This window comes from Accipiter gentilis, chromosome 22 (assembly GCF_929443795.1).
Source record: "Accipiter gentilis chromosome 22, bAccGen1.1, whole genome shotgun sequence".
Classification (NCBI taxonomy): Eukaryota; Metazoa; Chordata; class Aves; order Accipitriformes; family Accipitridae; genus Astur; species Astur gentilis.
In genome coordinates, this window is record NC_064901.1 from 12,878,846 (window position 1) to 12,906,174 (window position 27,329).

At 37.4% G+C, this 27,329-nt stretch overlaps 1 protein-coding gene across 1 annotated transcript; it reads right to left on the reverse strand.

The window, feature by feature from the left end:
• Positions 1 to 276: 276 nt before the first annotated feature.
• Positions 277 to 26,307, reverse strand: LOC126049206 (formin-1-like). The gene is made up of 3 exons (XM_049825228.1): positions 26,175 to 26,307; positions 7,995 to 10,011; positions 277 to 380 (listed from the first exon to the last, which is right to left on the reverse strand). Exons 2-3 carry the CDS (start codon positions 9,904 to 9,906, stop codon positions 343 to 345), a joined length of 1,950 nt encoding a protein of 649 aa, XP_049681185.1. The 5' UTR covers positions 9,907 to 10,011; positions 26,175 to 26,307; the 3' UTR covers positions 277 to 342.
• Between the last annotated feature and the right edge of the window lie 1,022 nt (positions 26,308 to 27,329).

Here is a 27,329-nt window from a genome sequence, read left to right on the forward strand (position 1 = left end):
TACTCAATGCCTTCTTCACCTCGGTCTTTAACAGTAAAACCTGCCTTCAGGAATCCCAGGCTCCTGAGATCAGAGGGAAACTCTGGAGCAAGGAAGACATACCCTTGATGAAGGAGGACTAGGTTAGGGGGCATTTAAACAAATTGGATGTACGTCAAGCCATGGGGCCCAACAGGTTGCACACACAAGTGCTGTGGGAGCTGGCCACTGTCATTACGAGGCCACTCCTTATTATCTTTGAATGGTCACGGCAATTGGCAGAGGCTCCTGAAGACTGGAAGAGAGCAAATATCACTCTTATGTTCAAGAAGGAAGATCCAAGGAACCACAGGCCAGTCATTCTCACCTCAGTCCCTGGGAAGGTGATGGAGAAAATCCTCCTGGGAAGCATTTTCAAACACATGAAGGACAAGAAGGTGATCAGTAGCAGTCAACATGCATTTACAAAGGGGAAATCATGCTTGATCAACCTTATTGCCTTCTACAATGAGGTGATTAGCCTGGTCGATGAGGTGAGAACAGCGTATGTTGTTTACCTTTATTTAAATAAAGCCTTTGACACTCTCTCCCATAACATCATCAAAGACAAGATGACAAAGTATGGGTTAGATAAGTGGACAGGGATTAAAACTGGCTGAATGACCAGGCCCCAAGGGTTGTGATCAGTGGCACTAATTCCTGTTGAAACTAGTGGCTGAAACTAGCCAACAAACTAGTGGTGTATCCCAGGACTCAATACTGGAGCCAATACTGTTCAACATCTTCATTATTGACCCAGACAATAGGACAGAGGGGACCCTTAGCAAGTCCGCTGATGAGACAAAACTGGGACGATCGTGCTGCCATCCAGAGGGACCTCTACAGGCTGGGGAAATGGGCTGACAGGAACCTTATGAAGTTCACAAGGGGATGTACAAAGTCCTGCACCTGGGGAGGAACAACCCCAGGCACCAGGACATGCTGGGGACCAGCTGGCTGGAAAGTAGCTTTGCAGAAAAGGACCAGGGGGTCCTGGTGGCCAGCAAGTTGAACATGAGCCAGCAAGACACCCTTGCAGCAAAAAAATAAAGGCTAAGAGTATCACGGGCACAAATTAAAATGTATGTACTTCCACCTGTATGTAAGAAAACTCTCTTCTACTGTGAGAGTGACCAAGCACTGACACAGGTTGCCTAGAGAGGTTGTTCAGCCACCATCCTTGGAGAAATTCAAAACCTTACTGGATGCAGGCCTGGACAAACTGCTCTAGGTGACCCTGCTTGAGCAGAGGGTTGGACTAGATGATCTCAAGAGGACCCTTCCAACCTAAATGATTCTGAGATTCTATGATTAATTCTGTTTTCTTTTCTTATGTAATTCTGTTCTTACCCCAGTCTCTTAATTCTTAACTCCTTTACAGCATCTTCAAAGAACATGTACTCTGAATAGGCTGGTTTTAGGGAAGCAATACACTCATGTATACTACTTTCATGTGAATTACCTGTGAGAAACTATGCATCATGTTTCCATGTGATCTATATGCAAACTTACCTCATGAAGTGCTTACTTGTTATGGACAGAACGCTATAGTGCTTTTAAAATGCTAATTAGCAATTCTCTGAACCACTTCAATTAAAGAAGATATTTATAGGCCCTTCCCTTCCTTATAAAAGGAACATCAAAAACAATATAATATCATCTGTCTCCTGTTATAAGAGCCTTCAAACAGAGTTTTGTTTATATGAAACTTCATTTTCCAAAACCATGGTTCAGGAACACATCATGAGGTCTTGTTATTGAATTTCTCTTAACTGACTTCATTTGTCCCTTTTCAACTTAAAGAGTTAGTTAAAGTTAGGAAAAGACAAAATAGTCTTTGTATTCATTATTTTTGCTACCTTCATTAAATACCTAGGATAAAACATTGCCTGTATCCCATTTTTCAATTACAAGTCTTCTAGCACTGACACTGTGATAGATTAATTTTTTGTGGTTAATGATAATACACACAAACAAATTCAAAACTAAGGCTTACACACATGGATACTTCAACCTGCTACTTTAATGCTGGAAATTTAAACAGATGTGTAGAACTAAGACTATATAACTGCTATATTTGTAGAATGAGAGTATTCTTGTTCACATGGAAGTAAGCTATGTTTATGCTGCAAATACAAATGAACCCAGGAAAACTGGGAAACCCCAGTTTTAACTGGCAGTTAAAAGCCCTAAGGAGTAGGGCAGCACTCAGAGCAGTTACAAAAACTGCTCCTCCAGCCACCAGCAAGTGAAGTACAGAAATAAAAATACCATTTTGTGCTTTTCATTTCCTTAAAAACCTTTGAGGACTAAAATATGAGGATTCACGATCTTAGACCAATTTAAGAATAATACTTATTCAAATATTTATCCATATTATAGTAAACAACCTTTTACAGGTTTAAGTACTTTTATTATATTTTAAGACTGTAAAATGGATCTCCCAGAGATAGCCATTAGCAGTTGGCATGTTTTCAAACAGCAGTGCATAATTTTTGACAACCACACAAAATTGCCAGAATGCTTGTTTTCAATTCTTTCTAATGGAAAGTAAACTGCTGCCATAAAATTCTCATTGGCAGTAACAAGCAAACACAATATTATCCATCTAATAATCATCAGGGATAGGTGCAGATACACTTACGTCCAGAATATATCACAAGGAACTCTTGGGTATGTATCTTACTGGTCAATTAAACAAAATGATTTGAGAAATAATCTGAAGAATTGTATTCACCAAAGTCTTCCAGCAGTTAAGATGCCTTCCCTATATCACAATAAGCATTATAAATTCTAGGACTTCAAAACCAAACCCCTTTACCTCATCTTTCTTTTTCTTTCTCCCTTCTCTTCCCTGCATCTCCAAAATTCCATATGGTATTACACACTGACTTCATGGATCATCAGCAAGACTGTTGGGTTTACATCCATCATGTACATTCCAATGGTTACAGATCCTTTTACTCATTTCCCCCCGCCAAATTCATTCTCTCGTCTCTGATCTGTGATGCTCCACTTGCTTTGTGATACTCCTTTCCTATTCTCCATCCTAGCCAAGGCCACACTCCCTATGCAGTCCATTTGAGTTCCCCTTTCTCGATTGCCCACCCTCTTATTCTCCCTGCTTCACTATTAATATGACCCACTTAAAAGATCACCGTCTCTCCACATCCTCATTCAGCTTCATTCACCTCTTATGTCCCACTCCCAACAACTTCTGTTTTAGCCAGTCGCAGACAGCCTCTTGGCTTCCAGTTTGGGGATGCAACTGAGGTTTTGGAGATCTAAGGATCCCCTGCTGCCAGCAGGGGTGGTCTTGCTCACTTGTCCTTTCTGCCTCCTGGCAGTACACTTTCAGCTTTGGCTTTCATCAGATCACTAGTGAACTGTTCAACTCACTAAACCAGGAAAAGCTACTCACCTCTCTCCTTGCTGACTTAGTTTTCAACTTGCTTAGTGATCTGACTCAAATTACTAAAAAGCAAGAAAAACACCAAAGTTGTTCCAAAGAAGGGGAGGGATAGTGAGAGAGGAGGCCTTTGCTGGGATGATAAGGAGAGAATGGACCTATCCCTTTCAGTGCCATAGGCTCAGCCATTTTACCTGGCACGAGCCTTAATCATTCAGTTCTGTCCCACATTAGTTTCAGTTTCTCTGCAGTCCGACTAACTTTGGATTTCTGTGTTTGTTGAATATATTCATCTTTCACAATTACTAGATATCAAAAAGGAGCAATCTTCATTGACCAGGGGGTAGGGTAATGCTATTCTTCTCATTTATTCTTTCTTGCTTTCACCATTCCCCCTTGCCAGTTTTTTATTCTTTTTTCTACAGCAGCACTAACATATAAAACAGAAAATGTGGTGAATGACCCACCCCAGTCTCATCCTGACTCAAAGCACAGTCACCAGTCATTGTCCTGGAATAATGGGATGTCTTGGCTGACTTGCCCTAAGCCATAGAGGCTACGTCATAACCAGAGATGTTTAAGTTCCTGCTCTGAATCAAATTCACTTCAATAACTGCTAAAAATATCACTAATCTTCCTCCTCTTTCAGATAATACTTAGTAAAATTGCATATCGGTGTCATTCTGTACTAATTAAATATATCAGCTGTGAAAATTTTCTCCCTAGTTTTTTCTGCTACTGTCAACAACTTGAGAGAGAATCACAGTCAGGAACTAAAAGGTCTCAGAAAATCCTTCCTCAAGACAGGTATTCAGATATATTGAGGATCATTTAAAAAGCAAGCTTGGCTCCTCCAGGGTTATAAAAGCATAATGTATTTTATGTTAGAGTAGAAAGAACTTCCTACAGAAATGCACGAAGTAAGTTTCCGAGGACTTAATAAATGTCTTTTTATGAGAAATGTGTGTTTGTACTTTTGTTTTTGCTGTTTGAAGCTGAACAGTTTACTTCTTGAAAGCCTTAATTTATTCTAAAGCTTTTACTTAGAATTTTGATAATTCAAATGGAACTGTTACCTGCAAATATAGTAATGTTAATTCCCAGTCCTACTTACAGAGAAAATTGCTAAATAATTATTGTTAAACTATAAATTCTTCCCAGTTAAGTATTAACTTGCTAAGATAAAAGCTGTGGCCTGTTCCCATGGCCAGCAGTTGCACTTCAATAGGAAGATCCAGAAAACTCTACTTTCAAGTGAATTACTGATAGAATTTTGTGTAATGAAACTATGAGATTTGTGCCATAATTATTTGCTGTAAAGAAACTAAAATTGCAGAAAAGTGGAAGTACAGAGTGAAGAATCATGATTTAAAACAATCAGAAAGGAGAATTAAAATTATGTGTAGAGCTGTATGATGAGTCCAAGTTATTATTTAAACTAATAAATTGAAATACTTTAACCCATTCATGAAATTTTCCAGATACAAAGTTACACAGGTAATAAAAAGCTCCAAATGTTTTGCAGTATGAAGCAGTGCAAACTGTGACAGTAATATAACTTTGAAAAGCCATTCATAAGACCATCATTTTTGACATGAAATAAATCCTTCAACCAATGTGACTGATAAAATAGTAAACTAAAATTCTCCATAATTCTTAGATTCATTGCAGATACTTACACAGTTTAATAACAGACTAGATTTGAAAGAAATAATTTCACAATAACACCTCATTAAAGACAAATCTGAACAACAGTCTTGAATTTTGCTTTTCACACATGGGAGGAATCTGATAAGGAGCAAACCAGGACTGAAAATTTACAGCTGAAAATCTTAACATCACTTATGTTGCCTAAATTTGGAGATACATCATTTGCCCCACTGCGCTATAGTCTGTTAGTTATTACTTATGCCAATTTAAAGAAGACTGGTACTCCCAATGCTCTGTCAATGATTCCACCCCTGGTTCCGAACAAAATGGAAAGTCATCTTATCCCAGATCCAGAGACATACCTACAGTGTTGGATATGCCGACAAAGTAGGAAACTTTTCTTTAAAGTTACAGATTTTCTGACACACCAGTAATAATGCTGGCATGCAATCATACATGAAAATGGAAAAAAAAACCCCCAAACTCAAACAGAATAGTATTACATCTTTCAGAAAGTTGCAGTGATATTTTCTATCTGTATTAATGTTGCAAGGTAAATGTAAACAAGAACTAAGGTCTTGTTTTGTCTGCACTTTGTTCTCTCCACAAAGATGTTTCTGCTTAATAGCCAGGATTTTCAGCCAACAGATGCTATTTGTGCGTATGTGTTTTGTTTTGTTTCTTATAGAGCTGTTGTGGGTTAACCCCAGTGGGCAGATAAGCACCACACAGTCACTCACTCACTTCTCCCCCACTCCAAGTGTGACAGGGAGAACAGGAAAGGAAAAATAAAAATAAGAAAACTTGGGGGTCAAGATAAAACAAACAAACAAGCAAAATTTGTTTAATAAGTGAAGGTTAAGTGGAAGAAGAGGGAATTGTAAAAGCAATCACTCACTGCCTCCCGCGGGTAGACCAATGCCCTGCCAGTTCCCAAGGACAAGACGGCTAACCAGTCTAAAGCCCCCTCTTTCTGCTTTTATTGCTGAGCATGACATTATATGGCAGGGAATATATCTTTAGTTACTTTGGGTCATCTGCCTGGTTGTGTCCCCTCCCAGCCTCTTGTGCACCCCCCAGTCTATTCAGTGGTGGGGACAGAGTGAGAAACAGAGAAGGGATTGATGCTGTGCAAACAGTGCTCAGCACAAGCCAGAACATTAGTGTGTTATCAACACCGTTTTCATCACAAATCCAAAACATAGCAGCATACAAGCTACTATGAAGAAAATTAACTTTATCCCAGGCAAAACTAGTACAAAAGCACAAGCACAATGGGTACAGTTCCACATCCAACTATCCTAAATGACAAACTAATTAAAAAAATACTAATGCAAAGCGGGGAGAAAAAGATTGGCTGTGCTACTTTAGTCTTACAAAGGGGTGACATTTTCTGCTGGCTCTGTGAGCTCACCAAAAGGTACAATAAGTACAAGAAGTAATGAGAGGGGTAGGACAATACAGCACAACAGGAACCAAGAAAGGAATGAAAGAACAAGAGCATAGCAGCCATCTTTTTTGCTGCCAATGAGAGTTTGCATCAGCTTTGTCAATTCATCAAACAATACTCTAAATTTGATTTAGTCTTGAGTGGAACTAAAGCAACTTCTAGAAGTAGCAGGCATAAATGCAAGCCTTATAGGCAGTATTGAACACCTTTTGGCTAAGGTAATGGTTTCACATCCCTACACAACTCTGCTTTTGGAAACTCCCTTTCCTTATGCCCATGTCTTCCTCCCTGGTTTAGACTGCAGAATCTTGTAACTTATCTTGCACCAGCTCTGGCAGTCACTCATTGGGCCACCCTCTGAGGCAATTTAGGTAACTGAAATGGCAGATTACCCTCTGCCACCCCTCGCCCACCCCCCCAAAAAAGAGAGGAAGAGAGAAAGAGAATTTTCTTGTGCCATTTTAGTGAGCTGAGTCAGCCAAAGGTATGGCAAGAGACCCAAACACACTTTAAAAGGAAGCAGGGGTGGGAGCGGGAAGATGTGTCACACAAAAGACTCAAGTCTAGGTAAATACTAAGAAATACAGACATCAATGGGGTTTTTTTCCATTTTTTTTTTTAGTTTCCCTTTTAATCTGAGACTACAGCAAATTATACTATCTTCTATGAAAAGTGCTAAGGCTGCAAATTAGCACTTCTTCCCTTTTTATACTGAAATCATGTCAACTTGCACTGTCAGCCCTCCCTACAACACATAGGGACTAGTCCAAGCCACACCTAGACCACTGTAGAATTAGGTCTTCCAGCCTTCCCATTTAAAGGGTATAGATGTTGATGTTCTAGCTAACAAGAATAGCTATTCAGTATGTCATATATTTATGCAATTTTATATTCACAGTATGTGTTTATAAATTAACCCATCCACTGTACTCAAATACATTGTAACATCACTTCTGCATGCAATCCTTTTTAAAAGAAGCCTTTTGTTGTTACAGAATTTACATCAACCTCTTGTAGCTAAATAGTCAAAGCACCAGTCCTATACTTAAGGCAATGTAAATTAGCTTGCCCAGACAATATTCTATCAGTTAAGCCAAAAAAGACCGTTTTGGATAATAAATATTATCACATTTTGACAGACTAGAACACAGCACAGGAAAAGCAGGAAAATAAGCATGTAAACTTTTTTCATTTTATAGAAAAATATTTAATTAACTTTGGTTAAGAGGTCATTCAGTAACACCAGGACTGAATATAAGCTGACACAAAAAATGCATCTGAAAGGTAATCTTATATAGCTATAACTTTTGTTTAAAAAATTCAACAACTGTTCACTCAGTCCTTAAGTAGTGAAAAATACTTTAATTGCAAACATACTATATTAAAGGCTATTATTAAAAAAATCACTCAAATACTTTTATGGTTGGTCAATTCTGTTAGTTTAAAAATGTATGAAATAGGACTGACCTGGACAGAAATTCTGCTGTGTCCGAGAAGTTAATTTTTCTTGTACAGTGCACTTTTCAAAATGTCCTGCAGTTGCATTCTGATGTAGGCCTGGTTGTCTGGTGGCAAATCCCAATTCTCCAGGTTCAGAAAACTTCAGATAAAACTGTGGCTCCAAATCACTGAAAGAGAGGTTTATAGCACCATGCCTCCCACTGCCATAGTCACTGAACATAGACTCATCCTCGGTGTTCTGTGTTGGTAACGGGAGGATCCGATGATGCAGCTGCGGGCTAGGCAGTCTCGAAGATAACGGAGAAGGAATAGGTGACATTTGTTTGTGTGTATTAGATAGTGGATATGAATTACTAAAAACATTACTCACTGCTACTAACGAGGGTGAATGCAGCCTTTTCTCTTCCAGTTTAAGATTATTACTTGTCTGAGAAATATCAGGACTTTCATTTACAGGCAGGTTCAAAAATAAATGCTTGCTTCCCCGGGATACCGTGGTTCTTTTCTCATATATTGAACTTGGCAGGTTTCTGTCTACTCTTGTAATTTGTTGCAGTCTCTTCCATTCTGCAGCTTCATCTAAACTGTCGCTCCGTATAACTTTCAGAAGAGCTTTATTGACTGCTCCCACAAGGTTGCATGACTCATCAGTAATATGCACTCTCTCTGCTTTGTACTGCAAACCAGAGCCGTCTTGCTCCTTTTCCTGCAGCACAGCATTTTTAGAGTCTCCAGCAGCTTCATCTACTGAGTATACATCAGTTCTTGATATAAACTCATTAAGTACTGTTGTGAGAACAGGAGAAATGGTTTCTCTGTCTCTGTGAAAATGAGGTAAAGACTCTGCAGGGGGTTTGGCAAGTTTTTTAATACAAGCTTCTGAATCCTGTACTTCAGCAACAACTGCGATTCCTGGTTTCTCCTTGCATACCAGCTCAGTATATTTGCTACTTTTCAAGCTTTTAGCAGCTGTGGATTTACTTAATGTCTCAAGTTGGTTAGATAGACTGTCCTGAAATGACTTTACTGAAGTGATACTCTGTTGTACCTTTGTAGCTTCAGGAATGCATTCTCCACTATCCACTAGTTCAACTGCGACCTTGTCATTGTTCTCTTTTGAGCTAGAACTTGGTAAGTTAGCATCCAGTTTCACACCTTTGTTGCTCTCAAGAAAATAACCCTCTTCTACCCACTTTTCTGGTTGTATACTATTGTCTACTGGTAAATCATCCTTACCTTTTACTGTTAGCCAACTGGAGGCAGAAAAGGAACTGGGAAAACTCCTGGTAGAAAATCTTGTGGGGAGCATCTTCTTATTTTCCAGCTGCATGTCTTGAGCACTCAGTAAAGAAAGATGTTGCTCATGTATCTTTTTCCCCCCTTTCCAGTGTCTGAACTCCTCAAAGCTCTCTTTCCTTCTATATTTCCTCATTTTTTTGTGATTCAAATTGTGTCTATTTGTGAAATACTGAAAGAACTCCTGCTGATGTGTAGAAGTGGAGTAATCATCACATTTAAGTTTCGGGACTCCAGAAACACACTGCTGCTTTCCTTCCTGATGTCCTGTGTTAAGGCCCACAATATGACGTGATCTCGAAAGACTGGATAACAGTTTTTCCTTTTCAGCAGTTAGTTTGTACAGTTCAATGAGAATGTCTTTCGTGGTAGCTTGCTTGAAAATAATATCTCCAAAGTCTTCATATGGCTGTTCTCTCAGCTCCATCTCTAACCTCTGCCTTACTTGATAGCAGCTACAGAAACGTTTACTGGTTCTATCCAGAGTTACACAGCCCTTGTAAGTAAATCCTCTGACTTTTCCCTCTGGAAGGTAGAAGCTGACGTAACAAAGCTCCATAATGGGTTTGTGCAATTGAAGGATAGTATGCGTGCCTTCCATTATGCTTGCCAAATTAGTCATTCATTTAAATTATGTGCTAAGTGTTTCAAAGCTTGCATGACATAGCATGTGAGGCAGGGAAGGGATGGAAGGCATCTGACTAATCTTCAACAATAATATTGTCTGCTGGAAAAAAATAAAGAGAAGCCTGTCAAACTTGATTATGGCAGATTTAATATGACAAATAACAAGCCTGCAGAAGACAATCTTCTCTCAGTATTTTCTGATACAAATCTTTTACAAATGTGACACAAAAAGGATGACATTGCTAACACTCATAGTCAGAGTTATAATCCTTCTCTCATACATCATCCCTCTGTCTTCAGGGTTCTCAGTCAATGCTGTTCCATAAGGTCACAAGATATTCACTAACACACTCATTTCAAACAGAATTTACTTTTTAATGCTGGAACCTATTGCCCTCTCTCTGTTAAAAGTTAACTTGCTGTTGAACATTTAGTCAAAAGAACCATTCAAGCATGTATGTTGCCTTTTTACTCAGTCAGCACAACCAGCAACATAATACCACCACAATGTAGTCAGCTCTCACTGCTTTATTTACCAAGAAAACATTTAAAAAATAAAAAAGGCTGAACATTTTTCTCTCATATTTGTCTGTGAAACTGCTGCAACATCAAGAAAACTTGCAAGTAAGAAAAAAAAAGGTTCCGTTTACTTGGCTAGCATATAGGTACTGTATAAAACTATTTTGATTTAACATGCAATAGTCTAATTGTACTACTACAGGCAGGTTTATTGAGCTTTGTTATTTCCTTTTCTTTTGCACTGCATTGTATTTTCTTGCTACAGATTGGATATATTTACATTCTTTTGATACATCATGATAGAAGTTGGTTTACTCCTTTTGAGCCCTAAATAGGCTTTTTATCCAGAAGGAACCCTGCTACTGCAATTAAAGTGGAGAAGTCTGCAGTCAGTAGGAAATGCATAAGCATCAGGGAAAGACCTAAAGCTCAGCAGCAAATCCATCAGCACACAAAGCTGGAGAGCACTTGCTCCAAGGCTTCTCTTTGTTGAAAAATGCAGGAATTTCAGTTTTCAACTTTCAAAGCATAAATACAGCAGAAATTTCCATCATTTCAAAACAGTCAAATTTAGCCTCAGGCAACAATAATCAAAAGGAAGCTGTCACATTACCATGTCACACATTTCAATTTTACGTATTTTGTCTATATACAAGTATTGTATCAGTTTTTATTATGCAGGGAGCCAGATATAAAATGATGCCAATAACTTATCATAAGAGATTAGCAAATCCAAACCCTAAGAAGCAAGCAGCATCTACCCAAAACATCCTATTCTACCAGCAAGCAGTCATTTATGGCAGTGATTTTGATCCAAGTTTTGTTAAAGCATTGCATCTGTTTATAATGTTCTTTAAATAGTCTGAAACTTTCCATTTACTTTGAGTAGTATCACTCTTCATCCCAGCAAAATTCTTAATATCCACACATAATCCTTGAAGACAGAGAAGAGATCCTAAGGAGAGAGACTAACATTAAGAACAATCTTCCATCAGAGCCAGATCAGCTCTTAATTCTGTTCACCAGCAGTCAATAGTTACATGGCATGATTCAGAATCCCATGCAGGTATAGGAAAGGGTAGGATAGGTGCAAAACCATTAGTTAATACTTCTGTTGAAGACTGGCTTGTTGTTTCATAGATCTGTAAGAGTTCCTGAGAAAATTATGCCATACTGTTCCTTCTTGTATTCTTGTTTTAACTCATTGTCTGAGTTTGCAGTTCAAAATATGGACAAGGCCGAGTACTGCCAAAAAGAGCAGCCTCACTTCTAGTCTTCCTTGTCCCCAGCTGTGCATGTCTGCTGCTTTTCTAACGTAGAACTGAGTGATTGTGCAGCCACAGGGTGCGTCACTGGCATATGCGACCAGGAGTGGTTCTGCATACAGAAATAACAACCATCAAAGAACATTTTTTTCATCATAGAAGCAATCTTGAACCTACTCACTCTTCGCCCAAGCAGCAAGGAAGACCCCTTATGGTAGCAGTTTGCCAGAACTTCAGCTTAGCCATAGTACCAAATTGCCCCTCAAGTAATCTACTATAGTGAGCTCCATCAAATATGATCTAGTTAACTTGTGAATATTTCCATAAATGAATACTCAGCAGTCCCAGCTAATGCACGCCGAGTCACTTTTTACTTACAGGAGAACTTTACAGAGGCGCAGAATTTCAAGGGAGTTACTAGGCAGGAAAATGGATGGCACAGTCCATATTTTGGTCCACTGGCAACATACAGCTGTTAAACTAGGAAGAAGAAAGAACAGGTAACTGGGAAAAACCTAGCTAAAATGAGGATGGATAACGCAAGGAGATCAAATCTATGCTTAGTATTGACTTAAGGAAGATGATGCATCACATCAAAGCATTTGTCAATGCATATGATTTAGAAAATAAAAGGAAAGGAGCAATAGGAAGAAAGGGAATTGTTTTTTAATATACATAATGAGACAGTCTGGATTATGTGTATTAGTCTGAATTATTTCATGTGTTCCTCTGTTTTACCTCAACTGGCGTGGCATTTTCTCATTGAAACATGATTAAGTGACTACAAGGAAATAGCATCATGGAAACTATAGACCCAGACATTATGATCATATTTAATATCCTCAAATGACATCTATGATATCATCAGGTGCAACTTAGCTCAATTCTGAAGGGTACATAACTCTTGGTAACATGCATGCTTTTTTGTTTTTGCCCTTTTTTTTTTTTCTGGGCAAAAGAATATATGTGTAAAGGAAAGATCTAGCCCTTGCCTCTGCCACCCAAATTTGCTAGACTACACCTCTCCCAAAACACAAGCAGCTTCCCTAATCTAATCTTAGCTCTGAATCATTACTGAAATGAGACCTACAGCTCTCCCTTAAACCATACTGCAACTAAAAGCTCTTCTTCAGTTAGAAACAAATAAATCTATTGAAATAATTTTTTTTTTTAATCTTACCATCTTTGACAACAACCTTTTATGCTAGCTTAGACCTGTTTTAAATGCTACATCCTATTAGGTCTCTTCTCAGTTACACCAAACTAAACATTGGGTTCGATGCACACATATTAACACATTAAAAAGTAGAATCACCTTTAACAGAATGCAAACCCCTCCTTATGATGAAAAAATTTACACATACTTTGAAATTAAATCATATTAAAAGTGAGTTTTAGAGAAGACCAGTAACAGTAAGAATAGCAATTGCTGAAAGGACACTTTGTTACTATTAGGCCAACAAAATATTCTGTATCAAAGTCTTCACTGATTTTAAACGTACTGTGATACCACGCACTGCTGCATTGTATAGCGGTATTTTGAAGCTTATCTGTATTAATAGATACATTCGTTACTAAGAAAACCTTTTCCTCTTCAGTGCCTTCAGCACCTTATCCCACCTTTTTATAATCTTCCCTCAGAAAACAAAGAAAGAAGTGAACTCTCTGATCTATAATCAGAAGCATTATAAGAAACTATCAGGAGATTTATGTTAAGGAAGGAAACTGGTTAAAGACTTTCAAACTTAATTACACTAGTTCCCCAACTTTTCTGTTCACCGTGCAATCTGTTTATAATCCTACTTCCATTTACAAACCTTACTACAGGGAGTGAATTTTTGTAAATTAAAGCCACATTCAGGCAAAGTTTACAGCTTAAGTAAAATGCACATTAATCCAAGAAGACTTAAAATTTTAACTACAGAACATATAGTGTGGAGCAATGAAAGCAATCTTCAGCATCATTGCTGTTTCTCTCATGCAGCTTTCAAACGCACGGTAGCAGAGCAGTACTGTTCTCACAACTTGAATACTAGTTGAAGGAGAAAAACAGCTACTCAGAGATAGCTAGCTAAAAACCAGAAAGAACAACTGAAATTGTTAAATAGGCAGCTGAGAAGCAAACTTGCTCTGCTGCTGGATTTTTTTTTTCCAGTTTAACAACAACAAAACACATCACAGATTTAGTGCTCCTCAAAGTCTAGGGCCAACACATCCATCCATTTTGCTGTTCAAAATGTGCTCTTAGAAAGCCACGTCTCCATTGCTGCAGTTCCTTCTCTCTAGCAGGACACATCATTCGCTGCTCAGCATGACAGATGGCCTTACTTTAAGTACCCTGATCTTTAAGTAAGCAAGAATTGGAACTCCTTACTTTCCCAGCTCTCCCCAATATGATTGTTATGAGGTGGCAATCTGTTCCTGAGTATGCTATGGCTAACTTTCTGTGCTATGCTATGTAGCTAATTAACACACCAAAACACAAAAAGCATGGTAGAGGAAAGGTAGTAAAACCATGGACAGAAAAAAGATCCACATCACAAGCAAGAAGAAACTGAAATGAAACTGTAATAATATTTGTTTACTGAACACAACTTGTTAATAGAGACAAACTCCATCATACTCTTCTGTTGCACTCTCATGTTTCTCTGAGGTTCTTTCAAACAATGATTTGACTTACAAATGTTATAGTTAGAAAGATAAAAAGTCATCTCTTTGCAAAGACAAAATGTTACAGCTCCTTGCAGCAGCTTAGACATAAATAAAACATCTTCGTAACAACAAGAACTTTCCAACCATAAGCCTACATTGTATTTACCGGATTGTGACAAGAAAATAAAAATCAGAGTATTTAATTATTTGTGTAATCGTTTGAACAATACTGCATACCATTAGCAATGGTAGTTTAAAATACTGCTCTTCTCAACTTCACAAGTACTGAACTACGCTAACAAAGAGTTGTTAAGGTGTAATAAACAGAGTGTATGCCAGACAGAGAACCACTTTATTAAATTTCAGATCTCATGCAATGGCACAAGGAAAGTATTAAAGCATATTAGAGTCTTGCCAACAAATTCAGATGAAACATAAAGGGATAACACAGAACATAAAGTTGGAAGTCATTAAGTTAATCCACAATGCAGAGCTCTGTATACCAAAACTAAACTTTAAACATAAATGCAAAATGTAATAACTATACAAACAAATAGATAAATAAAATGGAAATAACCAGAAGAGCATGTTAAAACACCTTGGATCTTTTATAATATTTGACTATGTCATACTGTTCAAATTACTCCAACACAGGACCAAGTCCATGAAACAAAGTAATCTGAAACCTAGCTCTCTGAATACACTATCTTTGTGATGTGAAGATAAAGAAATCTAAACATCTTGAAATCTAAAACCATAACTTAACAAAGAGATAATCTACACATGGCATATAAAGTTAATTAAAATTGGTTTTTGAAGTTTCTGGATGGATTGAATAATATGGTGATGCCTCACTAGAAACAAATACATTTTCAGAAGCCAAACTGCCCCGTACTTGTTCCTGGTCTTTTATACACCACCGTCTCATTTGAAACAGCTGTAAATGAGCATATTACCTTTTTAGTGCACAGGAGATGAAAAAAAAGCAATGATGATATTTTGGGGTTTAGAACTAATGCTCACCATTTATACTTAAAATTTATATTACATTTGACTAGTCAGGTTGGAAAACAAACATAAAATACATAATATTACTCACACCTCCTGGTCTCAAAAATTGTTTCAAAAAACCCTAGAATGCAAAACTAGAATTATATGGAAATTACTAACATCACTAATAGTGTAGTTTCTTAAGTGATAAAAATATTTTTAAAACAGTGACCTTCTTCACTACAAAACATCACAATTCCTGACAAATATTTTCAGTTGTACTCTTACTGAGAAAGTCCCTTTATGCAGATTTTTGCTATGATTTGAGCCAAGTGACCTCCAATATAATTTATCTAAGTTAAATGCCAGACATAAATTATGTTTTTCCCTATTACAACCACGTAGTTTTAGTTCCAACCAGTTCCACCCATCTGCACTAACTTGTTAGGGATCCCTTCCAAAAGCCACATGGTGGGGAGAAGCTATACAAGCCTTTCAACCAAGGAACAGGGATTTTTTAAAAATTGCTATTGTAAAAGCAGAAAAAATTAAGAAGGATATCTTAAAGGGTAACAAATATCATAAATGTATCTTTAGAAACCTGTATTTTCAAAGACTTCAGAATGAGATGTATATAAAGTCAATGATATCCTTGAAACTGATCGTTCCTGTTCAGTGCATTTCTTAATAATGGTTGCTTATACAACACCTTAGTTCTCCATAGTATTCCTTCAATAAAAATTCTGACATGCGCCTGTGTTAGTAGCTTCCATTTTACAGTAGATACATGATCCTAAAAAAGAAAAAAAAGTTTTCCAGCACTATGCTTCCCAAAAAAAGTGTCTCTCCTGATACTTTGTGTTGCAACCCCTATTTAAAATCTACTGCTATAAACTAAAAACAACAAAAAAAAGTTATATATACTCCTTAAAATCCCTGTTTTAATGCTGACTCCTTTCCTATATGCTTTTGAATTTGAAAGACAGAATGACAGAACATAGAAACTCAAAGGAGAACACAGAAAAATCAGGAGGGAAGGAGATTTTGAAATGGGCAGTAGAGTGAGGAAAACAGCCCTTCAATCTTTAAATGCCAAAAGTTAATCAAAGATTTCTGAAGACACAAATGTGTGGTTCAACCCTCCTGTAAGTGGTCTTCTAGCATGCCTAACTTTCTGCAAATTGAAAAAACTCCAGATCCCCAAAACAGAAACTAATTTAAAAGAATATATGTTACCATATCAATCTTTATACCTACTTCCAGCAAAATACTGTGCCAAGTAACTCTCCATCTTTCTTCCAACAGTCACAAAAATGAGCCAATATAGCTTTAAGAGACTAATGCTTCTGTAGCGACATGTGTTAGCTTAGGCAGGACCACCATGAAGAACTTCCTTCTGCTAGCTCAGCCTTGACTGTAAGCAGGAAAGACAGATTTTAATGTTTTGTATGGAACTTTCCCATTGCTTACAATTAAAAGGTATGCAAATACAAGACTTCATTTCAGATCTGTAGGAAATTATATTAGGCAGAATCTTTTGATTCACAAAGAGTTAACAAGCTACAGCTAATTAGATGAACTAATGGTGCTCTTGCAACACTAATAGAAACTCTAGGTTACCCAGCACTCCTGATGCATTAGAGCCGAATACATGTTCCAAGGTATACTTAAATGGAATGGTTCAGATGGACCAGACAGTTTATATACTGTTTGAAACAATGAAACTTAATCCATAAAGAGGTAAACTATCCTCTTAATCACCCACTAATCAAACCACATTCATGGTTTCTTATTGATTTCCAAGGTACAATATCAACATATGACCAGACCAGGACATTTAAGCTCTGCTACAACAAAGTCTCATTTTCACTCCACTACTTCCTCATAAAAGCAGTATATGTGAAGAACCAAACCCAAATGCTTCTGGTTTCTCACAAGGCTATCTGAGGTCACAGGACAGCCTTGGTAAATCACCTGATAGCAGCAGAAATGGTCTACACAACAGGAATCAAAGAAATAGATGTAGGGTAACAATCTCACAGAAGAACCACCATAATAAGGATGAGAATAGATGGAACACATATGGAAATGAAATATAATCTCCAAATAACACGCAAAATATATTTGCTATTAAATTTTGTCACCTAGTACACCTCAGAATTTACAGAATGTTTGACCTGACTTCCAATTAGACTAAGTATCTCACTGAAATCTCTTACCATAACACATAAATAATATCCCAACTCTTTGCCCATGACCTCTATGCCATTAAAACGTATTGGGGTTTTCACAATTTTGTTAATAAAATTATTTTTATCATCTCTTCACATTCTATGAGCAACAACTCATTACTGTTTATTAACAAAAGAAGAAACTATACACAAGATTATGGAGAGCCATTATCTTGAAATGTGTGATAATTATAGTCTTTATAATATCTATATTTTATCTAAGAGATTATATACTTTTTAACAGTGATGCTGGAATGAAGATCACATAACAGAAATCTCTCTTAAAATACTATTTTCTGCTGATGGTTACAGTTGAAACAGAACATTGCAATTTCACAGAAATATTAAGATGGTCAATGACTTGAACTGAATTTTGCTTGTTAATGCACTATCACAGAAGAGAGCACAGGAATAAGGAAAAAGAACAAAAAAAGAGAAGCATGGAACGTATCTAGAAACCTGATATATGTAAAATGTTACAAGACTATTCCCCTAACTCCTCAAACCCATTTTCTGACATAGCTAAGTAAAAAATTATAAAAAAAAAAAAAAAAAAAAAAAAAAAAAAAAAAAAAAAAGGCTCTCCAGGCTGTTCCTACATTTTAATTGTTCCAAATATTCCCAACTTAAAAGTATTACAGAATTCTGCTGAATTATGGTTTTGCCATTGGATTTTTCAACACTAGACAAAAATTATACAGATGGAAAATAAATAATAAATAAATAAATTAAAATCCTTGGTGACACTCCTGTCTTTTACAGTAAAAAGAGAAAGGGAGAGAAAGAAATAATGTGATACTTAAAATGTCTAGTTTTTAAAGATCCAGATAAGAGTTTTTATTATTATACTGCAGGTTGAGCAAAAAATCTAATGTATCATTTATTTCATAAATAACTTCCAAAAGAAAATAATTTCCTGTCAGGCCTAGTATTGAACTTGGAGCACAAAGAAGGAAATAACTGCATGGAACTATTAGTAATTCAAGAAAGACAAATAATTCTGCTTTTAAAGAGCTTAGTTAGGGTATGAGTTGATTCTTGGAGAAGAAAACAGTATTATGACTAACCAAACTGAAAAGGAATTACATTGGAAGCACAGGCAGATGCTAATGGAAATTCTGACAGCAAGCAGTATGTTTGTTTCTTCTACCCACAGTACTTTCTGAATATAACCTGCCATAATTTGGAAATACACAAAGTAATTTGTACAAGTGGGTGTTTTTTTCTGTTAATATTTTATCTGTGCTCATACACCTTTTGCAATTTTATTTACAGAAAGCAATGAGACCTCTCCCCACAAAAGAGACTGACATGAAAGTTCTCATCCATCTGTAGCCTACTTCAATTTAGCAAAGCAATATGCTGTTTTTTCTGACACAACTGCGTCAGCAAGTTAAAAAAAGAAAAAAGATGACACTCAACATGTCCTCTTTACTACTGAAACTGTGCTGGCAGAGTTCAACCACACCACAGGACATACTGGTCCAAAATCTGTTTGAGAAGGCTGACTTATTTGCAACAAGTTACCAAATGAGATTTCCATCACGAACTTTCCCATTTGACTGTTTAAGAGGCTGCTAATAAAAAATTCTGCAATGGATATTATAACTATGAATAGCTTTTAATGTAATAAGTAGTAAACCAGCAGACATTAAAGGAGAGAAAGAGCAAAGGAAATCTATACGCATATCCTGAAGAATTCACTCTTAACACAGTAACAGTCTGTTTGAAACAGAATATTTCAAGAAGTACAGCATTTAAACAAACAAAATCCTTCTGCACTTCAGTCAGGTTTTTATATTCTCCACCTTGCTCCTGGGCACTTAGCAGGGAAAGAACGAAGAGAATAGATGAGTCAATCATCTTGCTTCCAGGGTTTTTTGGACTGGAACAGAGTTTTCTGACTGCTAAAGAGGCAAACTGCAAGGGAAGTTATCACTAAAAACACTGCATTCCAGATAAAGATACATTCAGCATATAGGATTTGAAGCAAAATGTCATTCCCAAGATTCATAGACTCATTTTTTCCAAGTGATGGCAACAGCAACTCTTATAGCATTTAAATATGTTAAATGGGTTTAATAAATTATAACATGATCAAGATTATATTTGTCATTTCTTGTCCCACTCCTCCAGCTTTACTTGCAAAAACAACTGCCTTGTTTTTTGACCGAGGTTTTCCTAAGGAAAATCATTTCATGAGGCAACATTTGGCATGGAGAATTGCAGCTGAAATAATTAAAGTGTCACAAAGTTATAACTGAAAAGAGAGTCTTATAATGAAAAATGCCTGAATAACTTCAATATAGATGTTAGCAATCACTGTTGCTGATTTTTTAAATTGAGTATCAGAAAAACAAGTTTATTTTATGTGCCAGGTGAAACAGGAAGAAGCTCCATTTTGCAGGATACATGAAACACCAGCCACACTTTGTTTCAAGCACCAACACTGACCCTCAGATCTCTTCTAAAAGAAAACTCTTGGAGCTAATAGGTATTACAGGGCTTCAGAGAATGAGGCTGCCCTCCTGGCCTAGGTCTGCCAGTCCAACCTGGCAACAACAGTTAATTTCCACCTTCCTCAACAAAGACCAAAGACATCTTCACCATACTCCAGACCATGTTTTCTTCATTTCTTACCACGTAAGGAAAATTAAAATCCACTGAGTATATCTATCCAAAATTCAGAAGGGCTAAGGTAGCAGGAATAATATTATCCTAGCAACTTGACTTAGGCTCTCATCATAACTAGAGGATACATGCACAAACTGTTATGATTCAAAGGGATTCAAATGATACTTATAAACAAGCAAACAAACAAACAATAACCCAAACTCTCCTTGCTGGTAAGAAAACAGTATTTTGCCAAATCTGGAAATTAAAATTAATTTTAGAATTATTTCATCTACCTCAACAACAGCATTACATGGTATTCTGTGCTTATTAATTATGCTTTAATGCAATACGTGTACCTTATTCAAACAAATACCCCCCCCCCCAACTTTCTGTACCTAACGTGAATACTCACAATAAAATCTTAAAACTTAAAATTGAAAACTATTCCTGGATGTGTACAGGGCCATGTGGCTAATATGCAGCTGAACTCATATAGTGATGTAAAAATTACAAGCAAGAAGAAATATCTTTTGCCTCAGCATACTGAGGTCTTAATAAAAAGCTGTACTAGATAACAGTAAGCTGATTTTCAAGTAACAAACAAAAGAAAAGCCATAGTAGACCAAAACAGCTTGTACAGACTTCTATTCACATGTCTAAAATGTAATCTTTACATATTTCAACAGAAACATACTGTATTATCAGGAAAAGTAAAACAAAAAAAAATTTGCATTGATAGTGAACAAAATAATATAAACTTTCAAGATCATATTTGTACATTTTAGAGTTGGGTCATAAAAAGCACATAAGACTTCTTCCCAGTTTTAACCTAGATAAATAATCCCCCATAAAATAAAACATTTTTTATTTAATATTTTATCAATGGGTAAGTTTCACAGGATACACAGTAGCTTGTTTCCATTTCTGGCAGCAAGTACAGGATAATTCTACAGAAAAAACCCATGAATTAAAGAAATATTTTTTTAATAAAAGAATTATTTTCTTGTCAATCTTTGTCCAAAAGCTTTAATTTTGCTTGTCCAGACAGCAAACTCTTCAGGCAAGAGCTGCATCTTGTTCTGTATTGTATTGTTTAGCATCTTTAGTTTCACTAAACCAAGACATCAGATTTTTTATTTATTTAATTATTGTATGTCCATGCTTGTTAGTGTCATGACAATATTTAAATGAAGCAGTTAGTACACAGGCCTTCAGATCAAAGGTCCTTCACCAAACATCACTTTCAGAGACACATCTGGCATATCCATTTATTCTGAACTTTAAACCCAATACAGTATTTAAGGAAAGCAAAGGAGAAGAAAACTAAAAGGCTATGCTATAGCAAATCTTTGAGCTATTTCATGAGCAAGGGAAGTAATTCCAGCTGCAAAAAGTTTGGACCAACTGCAAAAGGAGGTGTAAATGCTAAGGAAGCTTCACTAGTAAAGACAGAAGAGAAATGGAATTTAAAAGAATAATATCAGCAATTTAAAAACCCTCTCATAACAACATTTTATACCTTTAGAAGAACCCGTCCATAAAATCCAGTAAGCTTTGACTATATCTTTCTCCAATGAAAGGTCAAAGATGGTGTCCCACATTAAGTTCTTAGGAATCAAGAAAAGTTTTCCGAAATAACGTATTTGACAAGTTAACAAACCTATTTTTAACTACGCATATTTTAAATTTTTTCTTTAATTATGCAAATTTTGAGAATAAGCTCAGAAAGTTTTTTAACTTTTCCCCCTTCCCAAACTTTAGTGATCTTGGAATTGCTTTAGCCTGAAGGAATTCTGGGTTGCTCCAAAAATTATATTTATCATTCAAGTTTTAAAAACCTTGGATGTACGGGATGAAATGGGATTTAAAGACTTGTGATGATCATATCGACACTTCAAGGAAGGAAGTGTTAAAGCAGAGAACTACATTTGCATTTATTTTCTTCAGTGCCTAACTTTTTGCCAGCAGCATTTCATACATAATACTTAAACAGTTTTGACATATGACTACAATTAACAAATAATTATAAACCCAATTTCTATCCAACTGAGAGATTATAGATTTTCCAAAGACCTGTTAAACAAACAAGTATATTAATATTGTTTTTTATATATATAACATTTAGTCTGTTTTATCTGTCCTAAGTGCAAACCAATTAACATTGAGAAAAATCTTGAAACTGGTTAATTGCTTGTACATCATTGTGATTTTCTTTGTCTGTGCCCTATCATGGAAAACCGTACATGGAATTTTTATTAAATTCAGCAAGTCTGTCAACAGGCAAATGCAATTCTACCAATAATAATGTTTAAAAATATTTATAAAACTCAAATAGTTTTAAGATTAAACAGGTTGCATAGATCCCCCCAAGGGGATTCTAACTTTAGCAACAAGACAACCCTCACAGGAAAAAGCAAGAAGCTTAAAACATGAAGACAAAGTATTTCAGTGCAATAAGCTTAAAATACAGCAGGATAAAAAGAATGGCTTTGAGAAAAATGTCAACTTAAAGCTTGACTTAATAAATACCAATTTTACTTCAAGATTTCAGTAATACCATTTAAAATAATTTAGAAGATTTAATGACTTTTGAAATGGAGGATGGAAGCAATTCAATATGAAGAATTTACAGGTCTTATGTAATTTTCTAAGGGCCCACCTCAACAAAACATACATAATCTTGTGGACATACTAAGCCCTCTATTATCACCACATAGGACTGGATTTAAAAACAAGCTGAATGTCCAAACTAATGATTAGAGGTTCAACCTTCCATGGAAAGGAAAGAAAAGGCAGTATCTGCATAACTAGGAGATGGTTATTTGGATAAGAATTCATGCAGCACATTTTGTGCGCTTTCTTTCCCTGTTCTCGGGCAGAAGTGCTGACACTCGCTATACATACTGTATCTCTACTCTGGCAACACTTACAGGGAAGCAAAACCACAAACGTTAATCTGGAAAGATATTAAGAAATTGCATAAGGCTTTAAACGTTCATGGCAAAAAGAAAAAGAACCTCCCTCAGATTCCCCATTGGAGACAGCTCTAGGCTCTACAGGCTCCCCTGTCACAGAGGACAGTTGAACTAAACAGATCATTAGGCATACAATCAGATCAAAAAATTAACAAAAATCACAAGGACTGACTTGTTGTGCTTGGTCATCAAAATATTAATGCAGTCTTTGCTCCCACTGTCTCCAAGTATGTTCAAATAAACATGGATGATCACAACTAGCAACAGCAGCACTGAGATATGATTATTAATCATGAAAAGAGGGGTTGGGCATAATGGAATCATGTATAAATATATAAAACATGCTTAAGTGGTAGAAACAATTTATACTCAGTTAAGGTTCAGATTCCATTGAGTTATATCTATTTGATCACTCCATGATGGACAGTTTCCTTCCTTTTTGGTGCTCTTCACGATACCTAAAAGCTAATGGAATATACATTCAGATTATATATTTTAAAAGTCATACAAGATCAAAGCTAGAAGAAGAATTTATTTCATGCTAGAATAGCTAAAGCAAAATTAAAAGCTGACAAATGTTCTCAGATGCCAGGAAGACTGGGTGGAGAAAAGGATGCAAACTGATTTTTGAAAACAGAAACACATGGAAATTTTTTTCTCATTCAGTTCTTGAATACTATAGTAAAGACCAGAAAGCTGTCCCACCCTGGAGCCTTAATGAAGACCTCTATGATTGTTCTTGCTTTCCTTTTCCTACTCTTGACCACTCTCCAGGGAGTATCATTTGAGGTCATTTACAAAGGCTACTTTCGGTTCCACTTTCAAATCTTTTATATGTGCAAGTTAAAGCAGGATCAAAGCTTCAGAAATTATCACCCTGTTAAATAATATTGTAAAGGCCCAAGATTACATGCTTCTTTACATATACAAATCATCAAGAGTTGTTCTTAAAGAAAGTGGAAAAATTATCTTTTTTTTCTGCCAGATAAAAAGTGCCATATTAGTCTTTTTCTAGTTAAAAAAACCCAACCAACCAAACACACCCGCCCCCCCCAAACAATAGTTGTTTGTATCCCAGAAAGAACTGTCTCTTTACCATATTTTTATATCCTGACTAATGTCAGTATAAAGTTGACATTCATTACCTTGGCATTTATTTTGAAAAGCAGCCGTTTCTCAATTTTCTATTTGATATTTGCCTATAGCTTCCACAAAAGGAAAAGGTCTTCAGTTTCTAGTCGCTGAGCTTTCTCAGAGTGAGATTTTCTCCAATCTGTTGTCATCTTCTCGCAACACATTATTTTCTTCTTTGAAAAGTATTAACAGCTTATTTTAAATTAAGTGAACAAGGATTGATGGATGGATCTGTACACTCTACAGATATGAAAAACCGAAAACAGGAATTCAACGGAAAATTTCAAATTTCCTGTCTATGTAAGAAAACCTCTACAGAGATAATAAATATACTTTTACCCATGCCTCTACTTCAGTCTTATCCTAACAAGTTGCAAAATATTAGGGAAACATTCACCTGTTCTCTACTTACTAAATGATTAAGTCACCTATGCCCAAGTAGCTGTATACCTTACACATGCATCTATAAAAAACCAGAAGGGAACATGCATGTTCATGGCACTTGACTTTTAATGAGATAGGCTGCACTTGAGTCAAAACTAATTTCCATTGTTAAAAAGACACTTCACAAGATGGCTTGATTTCATAACAAACTGCAACTCTTCTACCCCTAGACATTCTGTCTACAGTCCTTAAAATTAAGTTAATGATGTTATGGGTTGACAGTTTCTTTTTTTTTTTGTAATACAAAGAGCATTTCTTCTTTCTCTCTTCCACTCCCCATTTAATTCAAAGTTGAACTGTTTCTGCTGAAACTTACCAAAACAAGCCAATTTACCTGCAAGCACAGGCCAAGTTACCTGAAAGGCGAAAGTATCAGAACATTATGTGTAAGGGATTTACCTGAACTTCATAGTAATACTATGTCTTTAAATGTGTACATAATGGTTTAATGGTAACACTTGCACAAGACATTTCTACAAGTAAAACGATCATTAAACCATCATGAACAATTCAAAGGATGGATGGAAATAAATAAGTAAAATTAGGAACATAATCAAAACTTCTCTATAATTTCTCAGTGTTTTTTTAATGTTTATTACTTTTCTGTGAAGCTCCGAGAAGGTAAGGGCCCATAACAATTCCTGCTACGCTCTTGGGAAGACAAGTATCACAAGACAAGACAGAAGGACTAAGTATATACAGTTCCTAGACCAACTCTCTGTCAGTTGTATCATATTGTGACTGAATATTGAAGCTGAAGAAAGGAGACTGTGCAAGACAGCAAGAGAAGGGTTTCTCCAGAATGTCAGTACATGTCCTTTTCCTACATGTAAAAGATATTTGCAAAGGTTGTTATACAAATGCATTCTAACTCAGGGTAACAGTTCAGTAGCCTCATCCGCAGTGGTGACTCCCATAAGCTTTACAATATAGAGTAACAGATTGTCCGAACGCTGTAAATATTAATCACGTGTTTTCCACTCAGCTGCCCTCCTGAGCGCAGGAAAATATTTGCATCCATCAAATGCTACAGAATTATATCAATCTGCATTCCCCACTTCACTATACCTATCCCATACATTAGACTAGGAAAAAAAGGAGCATTCAGGTTTAAGAGTCATTTTGGGGCAGAGGGGAAGTAATCCAGTAACAGCCTGCATTAAGAGCGCTGACAGGAAAGGGGGAGGGAGGAAAGGTACGGACTTTCTTAGGACTGCAAGAGAAACTAAGAGAATCCCAGCTTTTGTGGTCCTGCAGAAGCTATTTATAAATGAACTGCGAGCGAGCAGACAAGATGCTAACGAGGACTAACAGATCCCTTCTCTGCAGTCGTGCGTTAGTGGTTTTATTTTTTAATCCATTCGATTGCGACAGAAGCCGCTGCAGGGAACTGAGCAGATGGGCAGAGCGGCAGACAAGCAAACGAAAGGGTATTACCTTGCGAGAAGCGGAGCCCTGGCTTCAGATGCTCCTGCTGCTGTTTCAGGTGCAGGGGAGGACGCAGGACGCTGAGCGGCTGCACCACTGCAGCTGCCCCGTGCTATTCCCGGCCGGTGCCGCCGCCGCCGCCCCCTCCCCTGGGTGACCGCCGGTGCCGCCGCCGGCGCCGCCGCCTCTCGCCTCATTCCCAGCGCCGGAGCCCCCCGCCGTGCGCGCGCCTCGCCAGTCCCTCCCGGCGGGGGAGGCGACGCGAAAGGACTGACAGGGCAAGTGACCAATCCTCGGGCTGCGCAGCTGCCCCGCGCCGGCGGAGCCGGGCCCCCAGCCTCGAAGGCGGGCGGCGGGCGGCAGGGGGGGGGGGGGGCGGCGGAGCCCCCAGCACCCGCGGCCCCGCCGCCGGCCGGCTGAGGTTACGTGCGGACGGGGTGGTCCTCCTGCGCCCGCACCTCTCCGGCCGGGTGCCGGTGGGCTGGAGGTACCTTCTGGCTCTCTGGAAGGGCTGCCTCTGCGCCACTCACTCTTGCCGCGGGCTGTGTCAGAAAAACAGATGCTCCAGCAAAGCGTGGGTTTCCGGGGAGCTAGCACATCGAGGCTTCAGCCTGCTTATTTTTGTCATAAACTGTCTTTGCGTAATCCATCAGATCTGTCCTCCTCCTGGAAGAGCATCACTGCCAATCACGCAGCTACCGCTTTACTGCCGTGATTCCAATATGGCCCTTAAGCAAACCAGACGTAACTCCCCACTGCAACATCAGAGGAGAAGGAATCCTACCCTCTACTCCTACCGCTGCTTGAAGAGGTAAATCACAATAGGAGCTGGCTGCCTAAACTACCTCATAAAATACCTAGCTATTTCAAGGGACAGAATTTTAGATGGAGCAAGAAAAGGGCCTAGTTTATTGGTGTGAAGGTTGTTTTTCTACAAGTAATCTTCCTGTTACTCTTCACTGGAAGTACTCCATTCTGGAAGGCACCATAAAGGAAGCAAAAGGCCTTTGGAACAACTTGCTTAGGCAAAAATAACAGAGACAATTCAGAAGTAACAGAGTTAAAATATTTCTCATAACAGACACAATTGGGAGAAAGAAATGGTCTTGTGATTCCCATTGACGTTTAAGACCCTTCTCAATATTGAAACATTGCAATGAAATA

Excerpts from the sequence above, each read along its gene's own strand:
- LOC126049206 (XM_049825228.1), bottom strand. The coding sequence starts at position 9,906 with ATGACTAATTTGGCAAGCATAATGGAAGGCACGCATACTATCCTTCAA. Across the intron at positions 381-7,994 it reads ACAGCAGAATTTCTGTCCAG|GAGGATTTTCTCCATCACCT; the intron begins GTCAGTCCTATT and ends AATGCTTCCCAG.